This window comes from Pogona vitticeps, chromosome 5 (genome assembly GCF_051106095.1).
Source record: "Pogona vitticeps strain Pit_001003342236 chromosome 5, PviZW2.1, whole genome shotgun sequence".
NCBI classification, from domain to species: domain Eukaryota; kingdom Metazoa; phylum Chordata; class Lepidosauria; order Squamata; family Agamidae; genus Pogona; species Pogona vitticeps.
Window position 1 is genome coordinate 14,946,521 of NC_135787.1, and position 14,790 is coordinate 14,961,310.

The 14,790-nt window shown below is 43.6% G+C and overlaps 1 protein-coding gene across 9 annotated transcripts in view; it reads right to left on the reverse strand.

The window, feature by feature from the left end:
- The window catches only part of FAM13A (family with sequence similarity 13 member A), a 177,466-nt gene that overhangs the window by 80,328 nt on the left and 82,348 nt on the right, over window positions 1-14,790 (reverse strand). Inside the window, exon 1 of one of the 9 annotated variants that reach the window (XM_073001964.2) lies at window positions 3,146-3,258. The exons of 5 other annotated variants lie outside the window; for them this stretch is intronic. Coding sequence is in view for 2 of the 4 variants with exons in the window: in XM_078394559.1 (XP_078250685.1) it covers window positions 2,756-2,784 (29 nt within the window). In the remaining 2 variants the exon portion in view is untranslated. Of the gene's footprint in view, window positions 1-2,755; window positions 3,009-3,145; window positions 3,259-14,790 lie in introns of those variants that run through there. 3 more of the 9 variants (XM_078394560.1, XM_078394559.1, XM_073001963.2) reach the window with 3 other exon arrangements.

Below are 14,790 nucleotides of genomic sequence, written 5' to 3' on the forward strand. Positions count from 1 at the left end.
AGAAAATACATGAATTTCGTGGAAAACATTAAGACACAATTCTTGCCCGCGATACTAGTTTTCTTTGGGCAAGGAACAAAGGGGATTAAGTAATGCCAGTCTCCACCTCTGGTCTAAAATGGCACAGTCCAAACACAAACTCACAATTCTTACTATAGCATGGAGGGGGGAACCTCTGGCCCATTGGAAACTGGAGAAATATACTTCCCTCATCATTACTCACCAGCAGCAATCCTGGCTAGGGCTGAAGGAAATACTTGCCTAATAAGTTCTGGGGAGCCATGATTGGCTCATCCCCAATTTATATTGTGTAAGAACAAGAATTAAACAAGGATTCGGGTGGACGTAAAATCTATATGCTGAGCCCTGGGCACCTCTGGCACTAAACTTTTGCAGAGTTCAAAAATTGTAACTGTTGAAAATAATCTGCTGAAAAATGATATTACGAGTTGGAAGATAATTGCATGCACCTGATTAAAAGAACTGAAGCAGCTGTAATCTTTTCCCCTACAAATAGGATTTCTAGGCCAGGTTCTAAGTTAAATATCTCATTAATAAAGCAAGGGGCATACACAAGAGCACTGGTTCTTAACCTTGGGTTACTCAGGAGTTTTGGACTGCAACTCCCAGAAGCCTTCACCACCAGCTGTCCTGACTGGGGTTTCTGGGAGTTGCAGTTCAAAAACATCCGAGTAACAAAGGTTAAGAACCACTGCACAAGAGTATAATTCTTTTTTTTTTTTTAAACTCAGGTCAGAATTAAGAGAAACTGTCTGCATTATTTTATTTATTTACTTCTCAACAAAATGAAATCTCAGAGGTCCATAAGAAATAGTATTAATATTACAACTGCTTTTCTTTTATTTCAATCAAGATGAAGATGCAGTTAATTATAAAAGGGAAAAATACAAACAACTCTTTAAAAGACCTAAATTAACTTGTGAACTAGATTCTTGATTATTTTAACTGCTTAACATTTAACAACATGCTCACGTTTCCCTGGACAGGATTGTTTGATCATTTGTTTTTTTGTTTTTTAAAAAAAGCTCCAAAATAGTTTATGTATATTGTGTGGCATCAAGTGAATTCTGAATTACGGCAATGCTTTTCAGGGTTTCCCAGATTCAAAAGTAGTTTACCATTCCCTTCTTCTTGAGGGCACCCTGGAACTGTGCAGCTTGCCCATGACTACACAGGTTGGCTTTTCTCCCAGAAAGCACAGGAGGGAATCAAACTCCCAACCTTTGGCTCCAGGCGCTGAGCTATCCAGCCAACTTCAAAATAATTTATCATACTCTGTTTTGACATAGCCACATACTCATTGTCACTCACTTGAACAAACACTGGGAAGGAATCCGCTGCCCGCCTGAAGTAATGAAAAGCAACTTTCTACCTGTCCCTGTGGCAACTCTGAAAAAAGACTGAACCTGCAAGGTAACATTTCAAGAGACAACCAGGCATATACTGACCTGATGTTCTGCTTATACTACAAAGTCACATCACAGTAAGTGCTCTTAGTTTAAGGCATTTCACACCAGGTAGGCCTAGCTTGAAGATAAGCCCAATTTAATAAAAAAGAGGAGTTACATCTTAGTAAACAAAGGAGGGGGGAAAATTAGTTAAACCTCTCTATCAGTCCAACACACTGTTCCTTTTCTATGCTCCCTACAAAAATATGTCCTTGGCCCAAACTGTAGCTACAGCCTAGTCACTGACATATTTACTGTGTTTCCCCGAAAATAAGACAGGGTCTTATATTAATTTTTGCTCCAAAAAACACATTAGGGCCTATTTTCAGGGGTTGTTTTATTTCTTTCATGTACAACAATCTACATTTATTCAAATACAGTCATCTCCTCTTCTGGTTGCTCCACAATGGTGGAGGGCGGGGTTTCACTTAACTACAGCTTATTTTTGGGGTAAGGCTTATACAGTACTGTATTATGAGCATCTTGAAAAATTATACTAGGTCTTATTTTCAGGTTAGGTCTTATTTTTGGGGAAACAGGGTTAGTCCCATTGTGGGTCTTATTCCAAAATTATTTTATATACAATTATGATTTAAGATGTAATTTGATACATTCTGTTTTTCCTTTTTAAATGTTCTTTTCAGAATCGTGAGATTTAAATACAGTACCAAAACTTAAATTGTCCAATGTACTACACAGGCTCCAATCTTTAAAAAAAAATACCCACAACCGACCACATAATCAAAGTGTAATTTAGCAGAGAAAGGATGCAGTTATTAACGTTAAAGGCTAGGGATCCACAGGCACGAAAAGCTGGGAGAAAGTTCCCACTGAAATCAACATACAGCAACTTACTTTAGAGACATCTACACTTACAAAGTCAAAACCACACATAACGATCACAGACATCAGCTCAACATGGTGCAACAACGACCTTTTTTGCAAAACAAGTAAAACTGAAATATCTGCGGCCTTCCAAACTCTCCGAAAGCCCACAAGGGTTGCAGCTTCTTAAAACATAAAACTTGTCGCAGATCAAGGATGCAGACATTTCTCTTTTAATTGAAGCCTATTCCGAGTCCTTGCATTATGACAGGATACAAGAGCAAACTATAATACAGAGAAAACGTCTACTGTACATCATAAGGAACAGACTCTCAAATCAGTTTTATTTCTCAAAAATCAGAATTATTTCTCAGATCTCTCATCATAGTTATTTTAAAAAGTTAAAAACAAGGGGGAGGGGAGGAAACCCAAACAAAACAAAAAAAACACCGCCTGTCTACCTTTGCAGAGGGATGATTTCACACGCCATCCCTGAAAGCTTCCTTCGAAGGGTCCCCGGGAGCAACCCCGTCGCTTTCCTCCTCGACGGTCCGCCTTCTTTCGACAGCGCAGGAGCCTTGCAAATCCCTGCTCGCGGAAAGCAAGGCTGCAAACCCTCTAAAAACTTCCCCCGGTTGGAGACGCGAGCTTTTTAAAGCCGCCCAGGGAGGGGACGCCTGCGCAGATCTCGATCGACGACAGATCCACTGGATCGGCAAGCGGCGAGGATTGGCGACGCTTTAAGGTTCCAGCCCGCATGAGGTCTCGTCCCCGCCCCCGCCCCCGCCCCCTTTTTTGGGGGTCTCCCTCCGAAAACACCCCCTCCCCGCCCCTCCCGGGGCCGCTCTGACCTTTTGTTCCCAGCGCAGCCGCTGAAGGGCCCGGCCAATCAGAAAGGGCTGCGAGGGACAACCGGTTCAGGCGGCTCCCTTCGCCCTACCCGCCGCAGCCTCCTCCTCCTTCTCCTCGGCTGAGGTCTTTCTCCGTCTCCGGCAACTTGAAACTTTCTCCACCAGTCCCGCCCCGCCTGCCCGCCCTCCTTTGATCAAGCAGCGGACCCAGCAAGCCGCCCATGGGCTGCCCGCGCTCACAGACGGGAGGGCAGAAGTTCCACCGGTGCAGCTGCACTTGGGGAGGGGAGGCAGAAACTGGGATTTTTGAAATAAACTCATGAAAGCGCAAATGTGATGCCCTTTGTCCCCCTCCCCAATTTTAGCATTGCCAACATTTCAGGGGGGTGGGGAAGACTACAACTCCCACAATTGGTGGCCGGGGGATGCTGGGAGTTGTCGTACCCAAAAGTAACTTTCCCAAGCTCTGATGAGCGGAACGGTGTTGGATTGACTTTAATTAATTTATATAGGGCAAGGGCATTATATTCTAGGCGGCCCAGGCTGGCCAAGGGAGAGATCTGGGCTTTGAAGCCGGGTCGGTGGGATCGGGGCGAGGGGGGGGCAGAGATCCCAAGGGCATGCCGTGATTTACGGGAGGTGTGAGTGGGAAACAACGCCACCGAAGGGATTCTCACCCCCCCCCCCCCGCAGCTCGTCCCGGGAAAACGCCTCCTACGTGCCGGTTCGCCGCCTTGCGCGGCCGCTGATGCCATTTCACGTGCGGCGGGGCTGGCTGACAATCCTTTTGACATCACGTCGAGCACGTCCGGCTCACTCCGGGAGGCGGGGAAGGGAAAGGCATCAGAAGGGATCCAGAGGAAGCCAGACGCTCGCGATCCCCGGTTTGAAGCCGGCATACACGCCCCCCCTCCACCCCCTTTATCATACTCGGAATGGTCGGCCAAGGCTTCGGGTTCCCAAGGGACCCTTTAAACGTCTCCCTACCCCCAGCCGCCACACAATGCTTAATCAGGCACACTTACTCAGGAGTAAACCCCATGCAACCAAGTGGCGTTAATTTATCTGCCTAGGGACAGACTGCGCAATACGCAAGGCCAGATTGCAGTCACATATATTGTAATAACCTAGGGCAGCATTTGCTCCTGGTTTCCTTCTTTTTCTTCTTGATTTTCAAATAGATTTGGTTGTTTTTATACTGTGCCCTCTTCCATTTCCCTATTTATACGAAGTTTTATGACTGTTTCTGGTTTCATCTCCTTCTAAAGTATTCCACAGTGTTTTCCATTTACTTTTGTCTTTTGTACTATTGACACTACAGTTTTATTGTGTTGGGTAACTTTTCATTTTGTTGGTCTGTATTGTACTGACTTATGTATAACCTTGCATAATGTTTTTTTCATTTCCTCCTCAAGTATGGGAATAAAGGAGATACAAATCATGATTACTTTTGGGAGGGGAAATAGCAAACTACATCCCACCCATCTCAAATAAATAACAACCTGTCACAATTTCAGATAGACTATATATTCATTCACTCCCTCCCTCTCACTTATGAACCAAGTTGAAAACACCTAATTATTTGGAGGTCGTTGGCCAAACCTAAACACTTTTGCTTTGTTTCAAATGTGTGCTGAACTGGAAATAATGCCTTTTGTTTTTTGGGTTAGCCAGACCGATTTCTCTGACAAAGCATTTCTAGAAATTCCTGGTCTAAAGGGCCCTCAAATATTTCACAGCAGCCATTTTCTTTTGTGAACTGACCTGAATTATTGCTGATTTCTTTGTTTTTTTCTAGCATATTCCGGCATCCGTGAAATTCCAGATGTATCACCAGCAAACACAAAAAGCATGAGGGTTTAAACACACCACTGGCAGAGTCAAAAACATGAATCATGGGAACCTGTCTCAATGAAATACTGAGAAAAGTTTGTCTTTAGATATCCCTTTAAGCAAGTTATTTCATGATTAGTTTGGGACAAGTAGCCTGGTCAAGCTCAACAATGATTCAAGTGATACTTCTCTGTTTGCTCAGAAATTTGACAGTTCTTAAATATGCCTGGCATAAACTTCCCAGATATCAGATTTGCCTGCAGAATTATACATTAAATTCCAAGTTCAGACACAATTAGAGGAGACCCACTGAATTAACTAAACTTATGTAAGTGCTGGCTTTGAGCAATTTATCCAGTATGTGTGTCTAGTTGGCACTACTGTACTTAACTCTACAGTATATGTTTTCTTACAGAGTACACTTGCAATCCAGAGTCCACACTACCAATCAGCTACTGGGGGAGCCGGAGGGAAGGAGAAGTCTGGCATCAGTCCGTACTACACGGTTGACTTGAACTGACAGATGTGACAGCACCGGTCATCTGTTGGATGACACATATAGTGTGAGTGCCTGCATCTTCTTGGGTGCGGGCACCCTGTGAGCCAGAGCAAAACGGGAAGAGCTATTAAGAAATGACCTTTTCTGTCCTGTTCTCTATGTTTTGAACACTCGTCCTGACTTACAGAGAGTTCTGTTGAGACTGAAAAAAAGCATCCAGCATTTTAAACCTGTTGCCTGGTGGTCTGACATATACCAATGTGTGACTTTTACGCTAACAAATAGCATTAGATTAGAACATAGAAACTGCGGGGGGGGGGGAACTATGCTTTAGTATAGGAGTAATCTTGACTAAGTGCTTTTATAAAGTGAAATGTTTAGAAGAGAAAATAGAAATGTTCTGTTTTGGGGACACAATCCTCAGAATTTCATTTCTATCCTGCCTTTCCTCCCATGAAATCAAGCTGACATACATGGTTCTGTGTTCCTTCCCACTTTATCCTCACAACAACCCAGCGAGGCAACTGCTGGATCGCTCAGTGGTTAAGGTACGTGGCTGCACAGCCAGCGGTTGGGGGTTCAATGCCCCACCATGCCTCCCTGAAAGTTGCTGGACTTCGATGATCCAGAGCGTCCCTTGCAGTTCTAAGATTACTGTATGATGATTTCCACCTGAAAGAGTGTGACTGCCCCATGCTCACCCAGTGAAGTTCATCAGTGAATAGAGATTTGAACCCAGGTCCTCTTGAGTCCTGGTCTGATACTAACCATTCTCGCCAATGCACCACGCTGGAAGTTATTACTCTGAAAAGCATTTTCCCCCAAGTTCTGGTTCAGAACAGTAGTTTGGACACAGAATTAAAGCAGCCTGCTCTTTCTGAGGAATACATTCCTCTGCCAAGGTTCTGCCACAAAGCAGATACAGAAGCTTAAAAGGTGCCCCTCCTGGGCTTGTCTAGCAGGAAAGGGAAACATTGCATTCAAAACACAAATAATGAAGTGCCGTGCAGCCGTGGCCGCAGGGGTGCAGAGAAGAGATAAATAAAAGGCAGGGGGAAAAGTGAAGCCTCGCAGCTGCTAAACTATTTGTTTAGTACTTCATACTGTGCTGAGACTAGCTGAGAAAAAGCTTCGAGAATGCTTTGGCTGCAACTTTACGTGGTTAAAATAAAAACTCCCTCCTCTGCCAACCCACATAGTAATAGGGAAAGGAGAAGAGGGAGAACTGGAATGGAGTATCCCTGGGGTCGGTTCCGTCTACAGTTTTCAGTGCAGCTAACCCACATCACTGCTCACTGGCATCTGGGATTGTGCAACCTCAAGGCCTCTGGTGAGAGCTGACCTGATTCAAAAATACCGTCCCTGCCCAAAGACCTCTGAAAAATGGGAAGAATAGCTTTTGTACTGAAGGACGTGAGGTCAAAAGCTGAGCCGTCTCCTTTACTTGGGAGGCCAGCACTGAATAGCCCAGATGTCACATGACCGCCAGGCGATACATATTTTATTTTATTTAAAATATTTATATACCATCTTTGCCCTAAAGCAGTGGTTCTTAACCTTTTTGAAAGAAACGCCCCCTTGAGCCATTGAGGAAGTTATCATCGCCCCCCTCCCCACGGTGATGATATCTTACCTACCTACCTACCTACCTACCTACCTACCTACCTACCTACCTACCTACCTACCTACCTACCTACCTACCTAACTAGTCTCCCTCCCCACCCGGGTGCGAGGCAGCGCTTCACGGGGCGAGGATGAGGACCCAAGAGACCCTTTCCTTCCACCCAATCCACACTCAGTGCTGCCCTGAAGGAAAAAGGCGAGACGTGGCAGGTAGAAAGAGCTGGATCATCTGGTGACAGCAGCAGCACCGGATCTACTGCCAGCACTGCGGCTGCAGTTGCCTTCACAGGTTTGGCTCACTCCAGCGCCCCCCTACCGCCCCCTTCTGTTCTTTCGCCCCCACACCGCCCCTTTTCGTTCTACCGCCCCCCTGAAAAATGAAATCGCCCCCTGGGGGGCATTATTGCCCACGTTAAGAACCACTGCCCTAAAGGATCCAAGGTGGCTTACAGTATTTAAAGAAGCCAAGTTAAATATGGTAATGACACACAGTTACGGGGCAGACAAAAAGCCACGTGCATCAAAACATGTGCACTGACCTATACGAGTGACAACGGCTGCATTATTCTCTTGACATTTTCTGCTTATGTAAATACACACAAAATGTGCTCTAAAAGCTGAAGCGGAAGCCTGGGATAGCGATGAATATTCAGCTTTTCTAGGAACAGTTTTGTTGCCTAATGGGGAAGAATGAATGCCCCTCTTCCCACATCCAAGTTATTTTGGCACCCCAAGAAGACAATCTCGCCAGCACCTCTTCCTCCATTAGTTTGACAAATTAAGTAACTATAAATTAGCTTTCACACAACAAAAATAAACTTCTGTCCAATAGAGTTAGTTCGCTTTACCTAATGGTAGGGCTGGCCCTAAGCCATCCTATGGTTCCGTAGCAGCTACTGCCAACAATTGAATCAGGGATTTATTAAGTATGGAGAGAAAGAGGTGCTGTGTCCAAGGAAACTGACCATTCATTAGGCTAGCTATTGTTATCTAATAAGTTAATTAGAGAGGAAATCAGAGGTCCACTTTTTCTTTTTTTTAATAGTGAAAGTCGGGGAAGTCTGCACTTTCTAGCCACGTGGGTTATCCTTGTTGCCAAAATGGGTAATCCTACCCAATTATCATCACTCCAATTGGGAATCTGCTGTATGTGGTAATATTTTCAGACACAGCACAAACGTTTACTTTTCTTTATTGCACAAGGCGCAGTGCATCCAGAGCAAGCTAGTCATCAGGTTTTACACAAAAAGAGTGAGAGAGTGTGAAATGGAATTTTTCCATTTAATTAAAACCAAACAAAGCACTGCAATTAAATCTGCAGGCTTTTCCTGAACCTTTCATTTCCTTTGGAAACAACTTAGCTGAAGAGTGATAGGATATTAAGCATCACATCTTTACTCTGCCGTGGGTAGGTGGGACTCGTTAGCCTTGGAAGGCTGCCCATCTAGGAGAAGGAAAACTCTGATCCCAAACCCCCACGCCGTGAGGAGGAGGAGGAGGCGCCATTGCCACCCATGTGGCGAGGGAGCAGCCCGTGTAGGTGGGACTTGTTAGCCTGGGAAGGCAGCCCACCTAAGAGAAGGAAAACTCCGATTCCAAACCTCCACTGTCTTGTGGCTATATCCACTGATGGAAAAAGCTTCAGCATGTCCACACCCCCTTACTCCAACCTTGAGGCAAAATCCGGAGCCGGAGTCCCGGAGGAAGTTCGTGTCGTTCTGTCAACTCCTGCGACATCGCTGGAACTAGTTGTATTGGCTCTTGCCTTTCCATTGGATTATTTCAGTGATGTGGAGAGGGGGGATTTGCTGCTTGGGTAACAGCCTATCCATATTATTTTACCCAGGCTTCGTGCTCTGGAGAGGACACTCCAGCTTCGCATACAGCGTCAAAGTCCTCCATACAGAGTACTTCACCATAGTCTCTCGAGACTGAAGGATGCCTATGACTTTACTCAGAAGTAAATTTCTCGGTTGTCTCCTGTGTTGTTCTGAATTTTAAAACCAAAACTTAGAAGTTCTGTCCTTCTTTTTTTCTTTGCAATGTTCTTGTCAAGTTTAATCAAAGATCAGATAGAGATATACAGTGGTGCCTCACTTAATGACGATAATCCGTTCCAGGAAAATTGCTGTTAAGCAAAAACATCGTAAAATGAAATTAAAAACCCCATCGGAACACAATGAAACCCGTTCAATGCGTTCCAATGGGGTAAAAACTCACTGTCCAGTGAAGATCCTCCATATGGTGGCCATTTTTGCTGCCTGTATAGCGAGGAATCCATCCCTAAACACAGCGGGGAGCCATTTTAAGCACCTGGCGGCCATTTTGAAAACCCGACGATCAACTGTTTTTGATCATCGTAAAGCGAAAATCAGTTCCCGAAGCAGGGAACCGATAATCGCTAAGCGAAATTCCCCCATTTAGACCATCATTTTGTGATCGCAAAAAGATTGTCGTAAAGCGGATTCGTCGTAATGTGGGGCAATCGTTAAGCGAGGCACCACTATAATGGGACAGAATTGATCCTTCTCATGAAAACAAACTATGCTGAGCCTCAGATGTCCACACCCCCTTACTCCAACGCTAGATTTATAAATATGTTAATTAAGCTATAATTGTGTTCTGTAATGTCAATTTTGACTTATGGCTACCCTTTTCAAGGTTATCCAAGTACTCAAATTGGTTTACCATTCGCTTCTTCTGGGAGGAACCTGGAACTCTGCAGCTTGCCCAAGGCCACACAGGCTGGCTCTTCTTCTGGGAGTCACAGTGGAGGATTGGACTCCCCACCCCCTGCCTTTGCAGCCAGATACCTAACTCACTGAGCTATCCAGCCAGCTACAATTAAGCTACAGGGCCTCCATTTCTGAGAAGCCCCTAAGCATAAAAAAAATAATATTTCCAATGTTACATAATGATTGAATAATGTATAAAAATACACATTTTTTGTTCATGCTGTAGTGTAGAGTCTCTTAGTGTTGTTATAGCTGAGATCCTCAAGGTGCTTTAATCAGACTCTGTGCCTCCCCTCCTTCCTTGACAGAGAAGAGACAAGTTACTGCTCCTTTTGCTAATTTGAAACAAATGGTGGTTTGCTGTGATATTGGAATATGAAAAGCATGTACCAATCAGTTATAGAATAAACCTTTATCCAAAAGCACAATTTCATCCTGCTTTGTTCTACCAAGATGACAGAACTATAACTAGTTCTAAACCACAAACAGAAGTTTTAAAATACTTTCCTTACAGCAGAACAAACAGGGAAGGAAAGGGAATGCATGGCGTTTGTCCGAGAGGGACACCATGGTCAATCACCACAACAGAAAGCCGTTCTTTCTCATAATGTTTGGACTGAGTCAACACCTCTTTCTCATAGACTCTCTGTGTCTCAAATCTGTAACAGTTATAATTAATGTTAATTTTTAAAACAAGAATACTGAGGTCCATTTCAGCAACTTTATAGCCAGCACTTCAGATCACTGATCAGATCATCAAAGCATTCTTAATAGATCCTTTCACCCTTAAATAAAATACTCCATTTATCATACCTACTGTATTTTTGGTGGCAATTGAAAAATTCAGCCAATTAATGAATCAGCTAATTGGAAATAAGCTTCATGGAAAGGACTAAGTTTGTCTCCGTTCATTTAAAGGTAGAAAGCTGTTTTTCCACACTATATAGAGTAACTCTGCTATTTTGCAACCATTAACTGGAGATAAGAGGGTATCTGAAGTTATTTTAACTTCAAATATTTTAAATTTCAAAGAGTCAGTCATTTAAACTTCTGTGGAGAAGGTAGACGTGCAGGAGTCTATCTAGCTGTGTTTTGTTTGCCTAGTGGCGAAATGTCCAGATTGTAAGGAATTACATCTGGTCCTCTCCCTTTCATTCTGGTCACGTCCCATGACCTTAGCCCCATCTCCTGATGAAACGTGACTGCTGAGACTCTTTCCAAACTAGTATTTGAGCCTTTGCCTGAGAAAGGTAAATGAAATCTGGAAATCATGATCTCGATTGGTGCCAAAAAAATAAATAAAAAAAAAATAAAGGAAGGCTGGATAAAGGAAAATATGATGTAGTAGATAACAAACTTTGCCATGGAAAGCGATTCTGGAAACACGTGTTTCAAATTACTGTATTTTTCCATGTATAGTATGCCCCCACATATAAGACGACCCCCCCACTTTTCTAACCCAGAATTTCTTTCTTTGGAAGAAAGTGGAGGGGGAAAGCAGGAATCATCAAAGTGATTCCTGCTTCTGAAGAAAGTGAAAGGGGAAAGCACCTTCCTCACAATAAAATGCTTTCTTGCGAGGAAAGTGGAGGGGGAAAGCACCTTCCTCACAATACTGTGAAATGCTTTCTTGCGAGGAAAGTGGAGGGGGAAAGCACCTTCCTCACAATACTGTAAAATGCTTTCTTGCGAGGAAAGTGGAGGGGGAAAGCACCTTCCTCACAAGAAAGTGCTTTCCCCTCCACTTTCTTCTCATAAAGTGGAGGGGGAAAGCAGGGATCAAAGCACTTTGATCCTTTCCCTTCCTTATTTCCAGGTATAAGACAACCCTAAATTTTTTGTCTAAATATTTTAGAGAAAGGTATTGTCTTATACATGGAAAAATACGGTATGTAGACACTGCAATGATATAATTTTATCTACAAGGTGGCACTAAACTTAGTTGCATTTGTGAGGTACCATCAATCTTCTGGCGTCTTTTCTCTTCTCCTTAAAGGAAGACACTAAGTTTTTTTTTCCAGCTTCCTCATTAGTGTGCCTTCTGTGCTTTTCACAACAAAAGAATACAAAAATTTGAAAAGATTCACTAAAGAAATTGCCTTTATAATTACAGATAAAGGGACAATTTAATGTGCAGTTTAATGACTGGCATAATTCGTACCATTAAATCATTTCAAGTCAAAATACAATCCATTATTGGAAGGTTCTCTAATCCAGTCAGGAACACCCCTTGTCTTTCTCTTCTGGGTACATATTTATCTTGCAATAAATAACACTGCAATATCTCATTTCTAATGAAGGAAAAGATGGATGCAAATAATGGAATAAAGCCATCTGTAGTCGTACCTAGAGAAGGCATGCTGAAATCCGTGAGATTTAAAGTAGTCATGAACAATAAGCTCCATTCATTTTTATGGTCTGTCCGCATAGGCAAAGCTATGGTTTTTCCTGTAGTGATGTATGGAATTGAAAGCTGGACCAGAAAAAAAGCCGACTGCCAAAGAATTGATGCTTTTGAATTGTGGTGCTGAAGGAGGCTCTTGAGAGTCCCCTGGACTGCAAGGAGAACAAACCTATCCATTCTAACGGAATTCAACCCTGAGTGCTCACTGGAAGGACAGATCCTAAAGCTGAGGCTCCAATACTTTAGCCATCTCATGAGAAGAGAAGACTCCCTGGAAAAGACCCTGATGTTGGGAAAGTGTGAAGGCAAGAGGAGAAGGGGACAACAGAGGATGAGATGGTTGGACAGTGTCATGGAAGCTATCAACATGAATTTGACCATACTCCGGGAGGCAGTGGAAGACAGGAGGGCCTGGTGTGCTCTGGTCCATGGGGTCACGAAGAGTCGGACACGACTTAACGACTAAACAACAACAGCAATGTAGGATTAACGCTAGATTTAGTCCCATATCTACTTTAGAGGTATGATGATGGTTGTTAATTAAAAACTTGTAAAAGTTGGATGTAGCTAATCAAATATTTACTTGGATGGAATAACAGAGAAAGATCACCAAGATACTAACAAAATTCTTTTAAAAGTATATTATCCAAGCATTAACCAGAGGGACTAGGATGCTCTCTAGATGGAATGGCACTTGATAAAGAAACAGGGGTATCATAGTCTCACCTCAGGAAATCTCTTCATGCCTTCACTGTTTTAGTCATTTTGTAGCAGTTGTAATTTGCAAGGATTTCTTGGGGAAACTGAATTCATCTTATTTAATCATTCTCTATACAGTACTTCATTTGCCTCACTCGGCTTCTCTGCCTTGATTGAGAAACAAGATACGTGCAAGAATATAAAACTCTGCACATTATGTAATTCTATCACCAGTTATTGGGGGCAGAGGCAGTGTATACACCTAAACCAACTGGAGCTCAGATTCACTGATTGCAGCCAATAAATAGCTGCTGGAGTATGCTCCCTAGACTAGGTCACCGTGAACCCGTGTACGTCCCAGGTGGAGCTGGATGAGAAAACCACTGCTATTCTTGAAAAAGAAGCAGCTGGCCTTCACAAGAGATGCCACACACAATGACAAATGTGTTAATTGTGTCCCACTGGCCCGTCTACATAGGAGATAGTATATCAATGCTATTTCTTGGCTTCCTTAGAGGAAGACTGGCTGTTTCTTAAGAGCTTTCTGGGAACATAACAAGAATCAAAAGCGGTCATTCAATCTGCAGTTGGAATAACATATGAGACAGTACATTTGGCTTTTTCTCCACCTGCAGAATCTCAGCCTAAGCGAGGGTGTGACTACATAGCAGGGAAAATACAGTTGGATCTGTTGTGATTCACACCCATGGATATTGGGTTCTCTATATGAAATCACTTACCTATCCAGACCAATCTACAGGCCTCCGCAGTGGCAGAGGCAGAGAGCTCCATCTGTACAGAGCTCCAAGGGGACAAGCTGCCTGATGGTGCTAACAAGTGCTAATTGGCATTTTTTTTACCTGTCTCTTTTGTTTTTAAATGGTGATAGAAGGAAGGAAGGAAAAGGAGGGTCTGTGGAGATAAGGGGTGCTTGGTTGAGGGGAACTGAGACTTCTGTGAGCACTGGATCAGACGATCACACTCGCAGAAAGTGGACAATAACTTATTGGAACAAATTTAAACCATCCTGGCAGCTGAACAAAAAAATCCTGCAAAACAATTCCACACTTAAAAACGACAATTCCATAATGGACTTCTCCGTACTGAGTTTTACACTGTATTGTTGCTGGGTTTTAATTCAAATTCATCAATGCCCAATCTGACATAAATTGCAGGCAAATAGCTAAAGTAGTTGCCCCCTTTCTAGACAGACAAACAAACATGGTAATTTTAAAAATCGATCCCCGGTTACTTTAAAGCCCCACTTATATTGCCCTTGCTAGGCTATGGGACACATTGGTTAACACTCTTGATAGTGGAGAACTGTGATGAGGTGCAGATGCGCACCCTTAGCAAGCTACCTGGATCAAGCACATAAGTATTAGATAGCTGGGATGAGGGTAGGACTCCCCCAATGGGAAGGAGTCCATGCAACTGAAGCAGCTGCTTGACAAGGAACAGCTGGAGGAGGATGGGTCAAAGAGAACAAATGGGCAGGAGTGGGAAGGCATGGGCTCATCCTTTGCTTCGGGAGAAGAGGATGCCTGGAAAGATGTGAGGGAAGACCCAAAGACCTGGGAAGAGAATGGGCAAGGCTGCCATCCCTTGCCCTGTTTGCTCATGACAGGAGTCAGACACTGAAGATTCTAGCCATGTACCTGAATGTGGCAGCACCCACCTGGACACTGCCAGAGACCTGGAAAGGCAAGTAACAACAGGAAAGGGGGGAGGGTATGGGAGGAGATGAGTCGGAGAGCCTGGTTTCCTTCACCCATCTCTACATACCCTCCTAAAAAGGAGTGTGTCCTGGAGCAAAGCTTCCATGTCCCTCCTGCTTCCCAGGAACTGAACT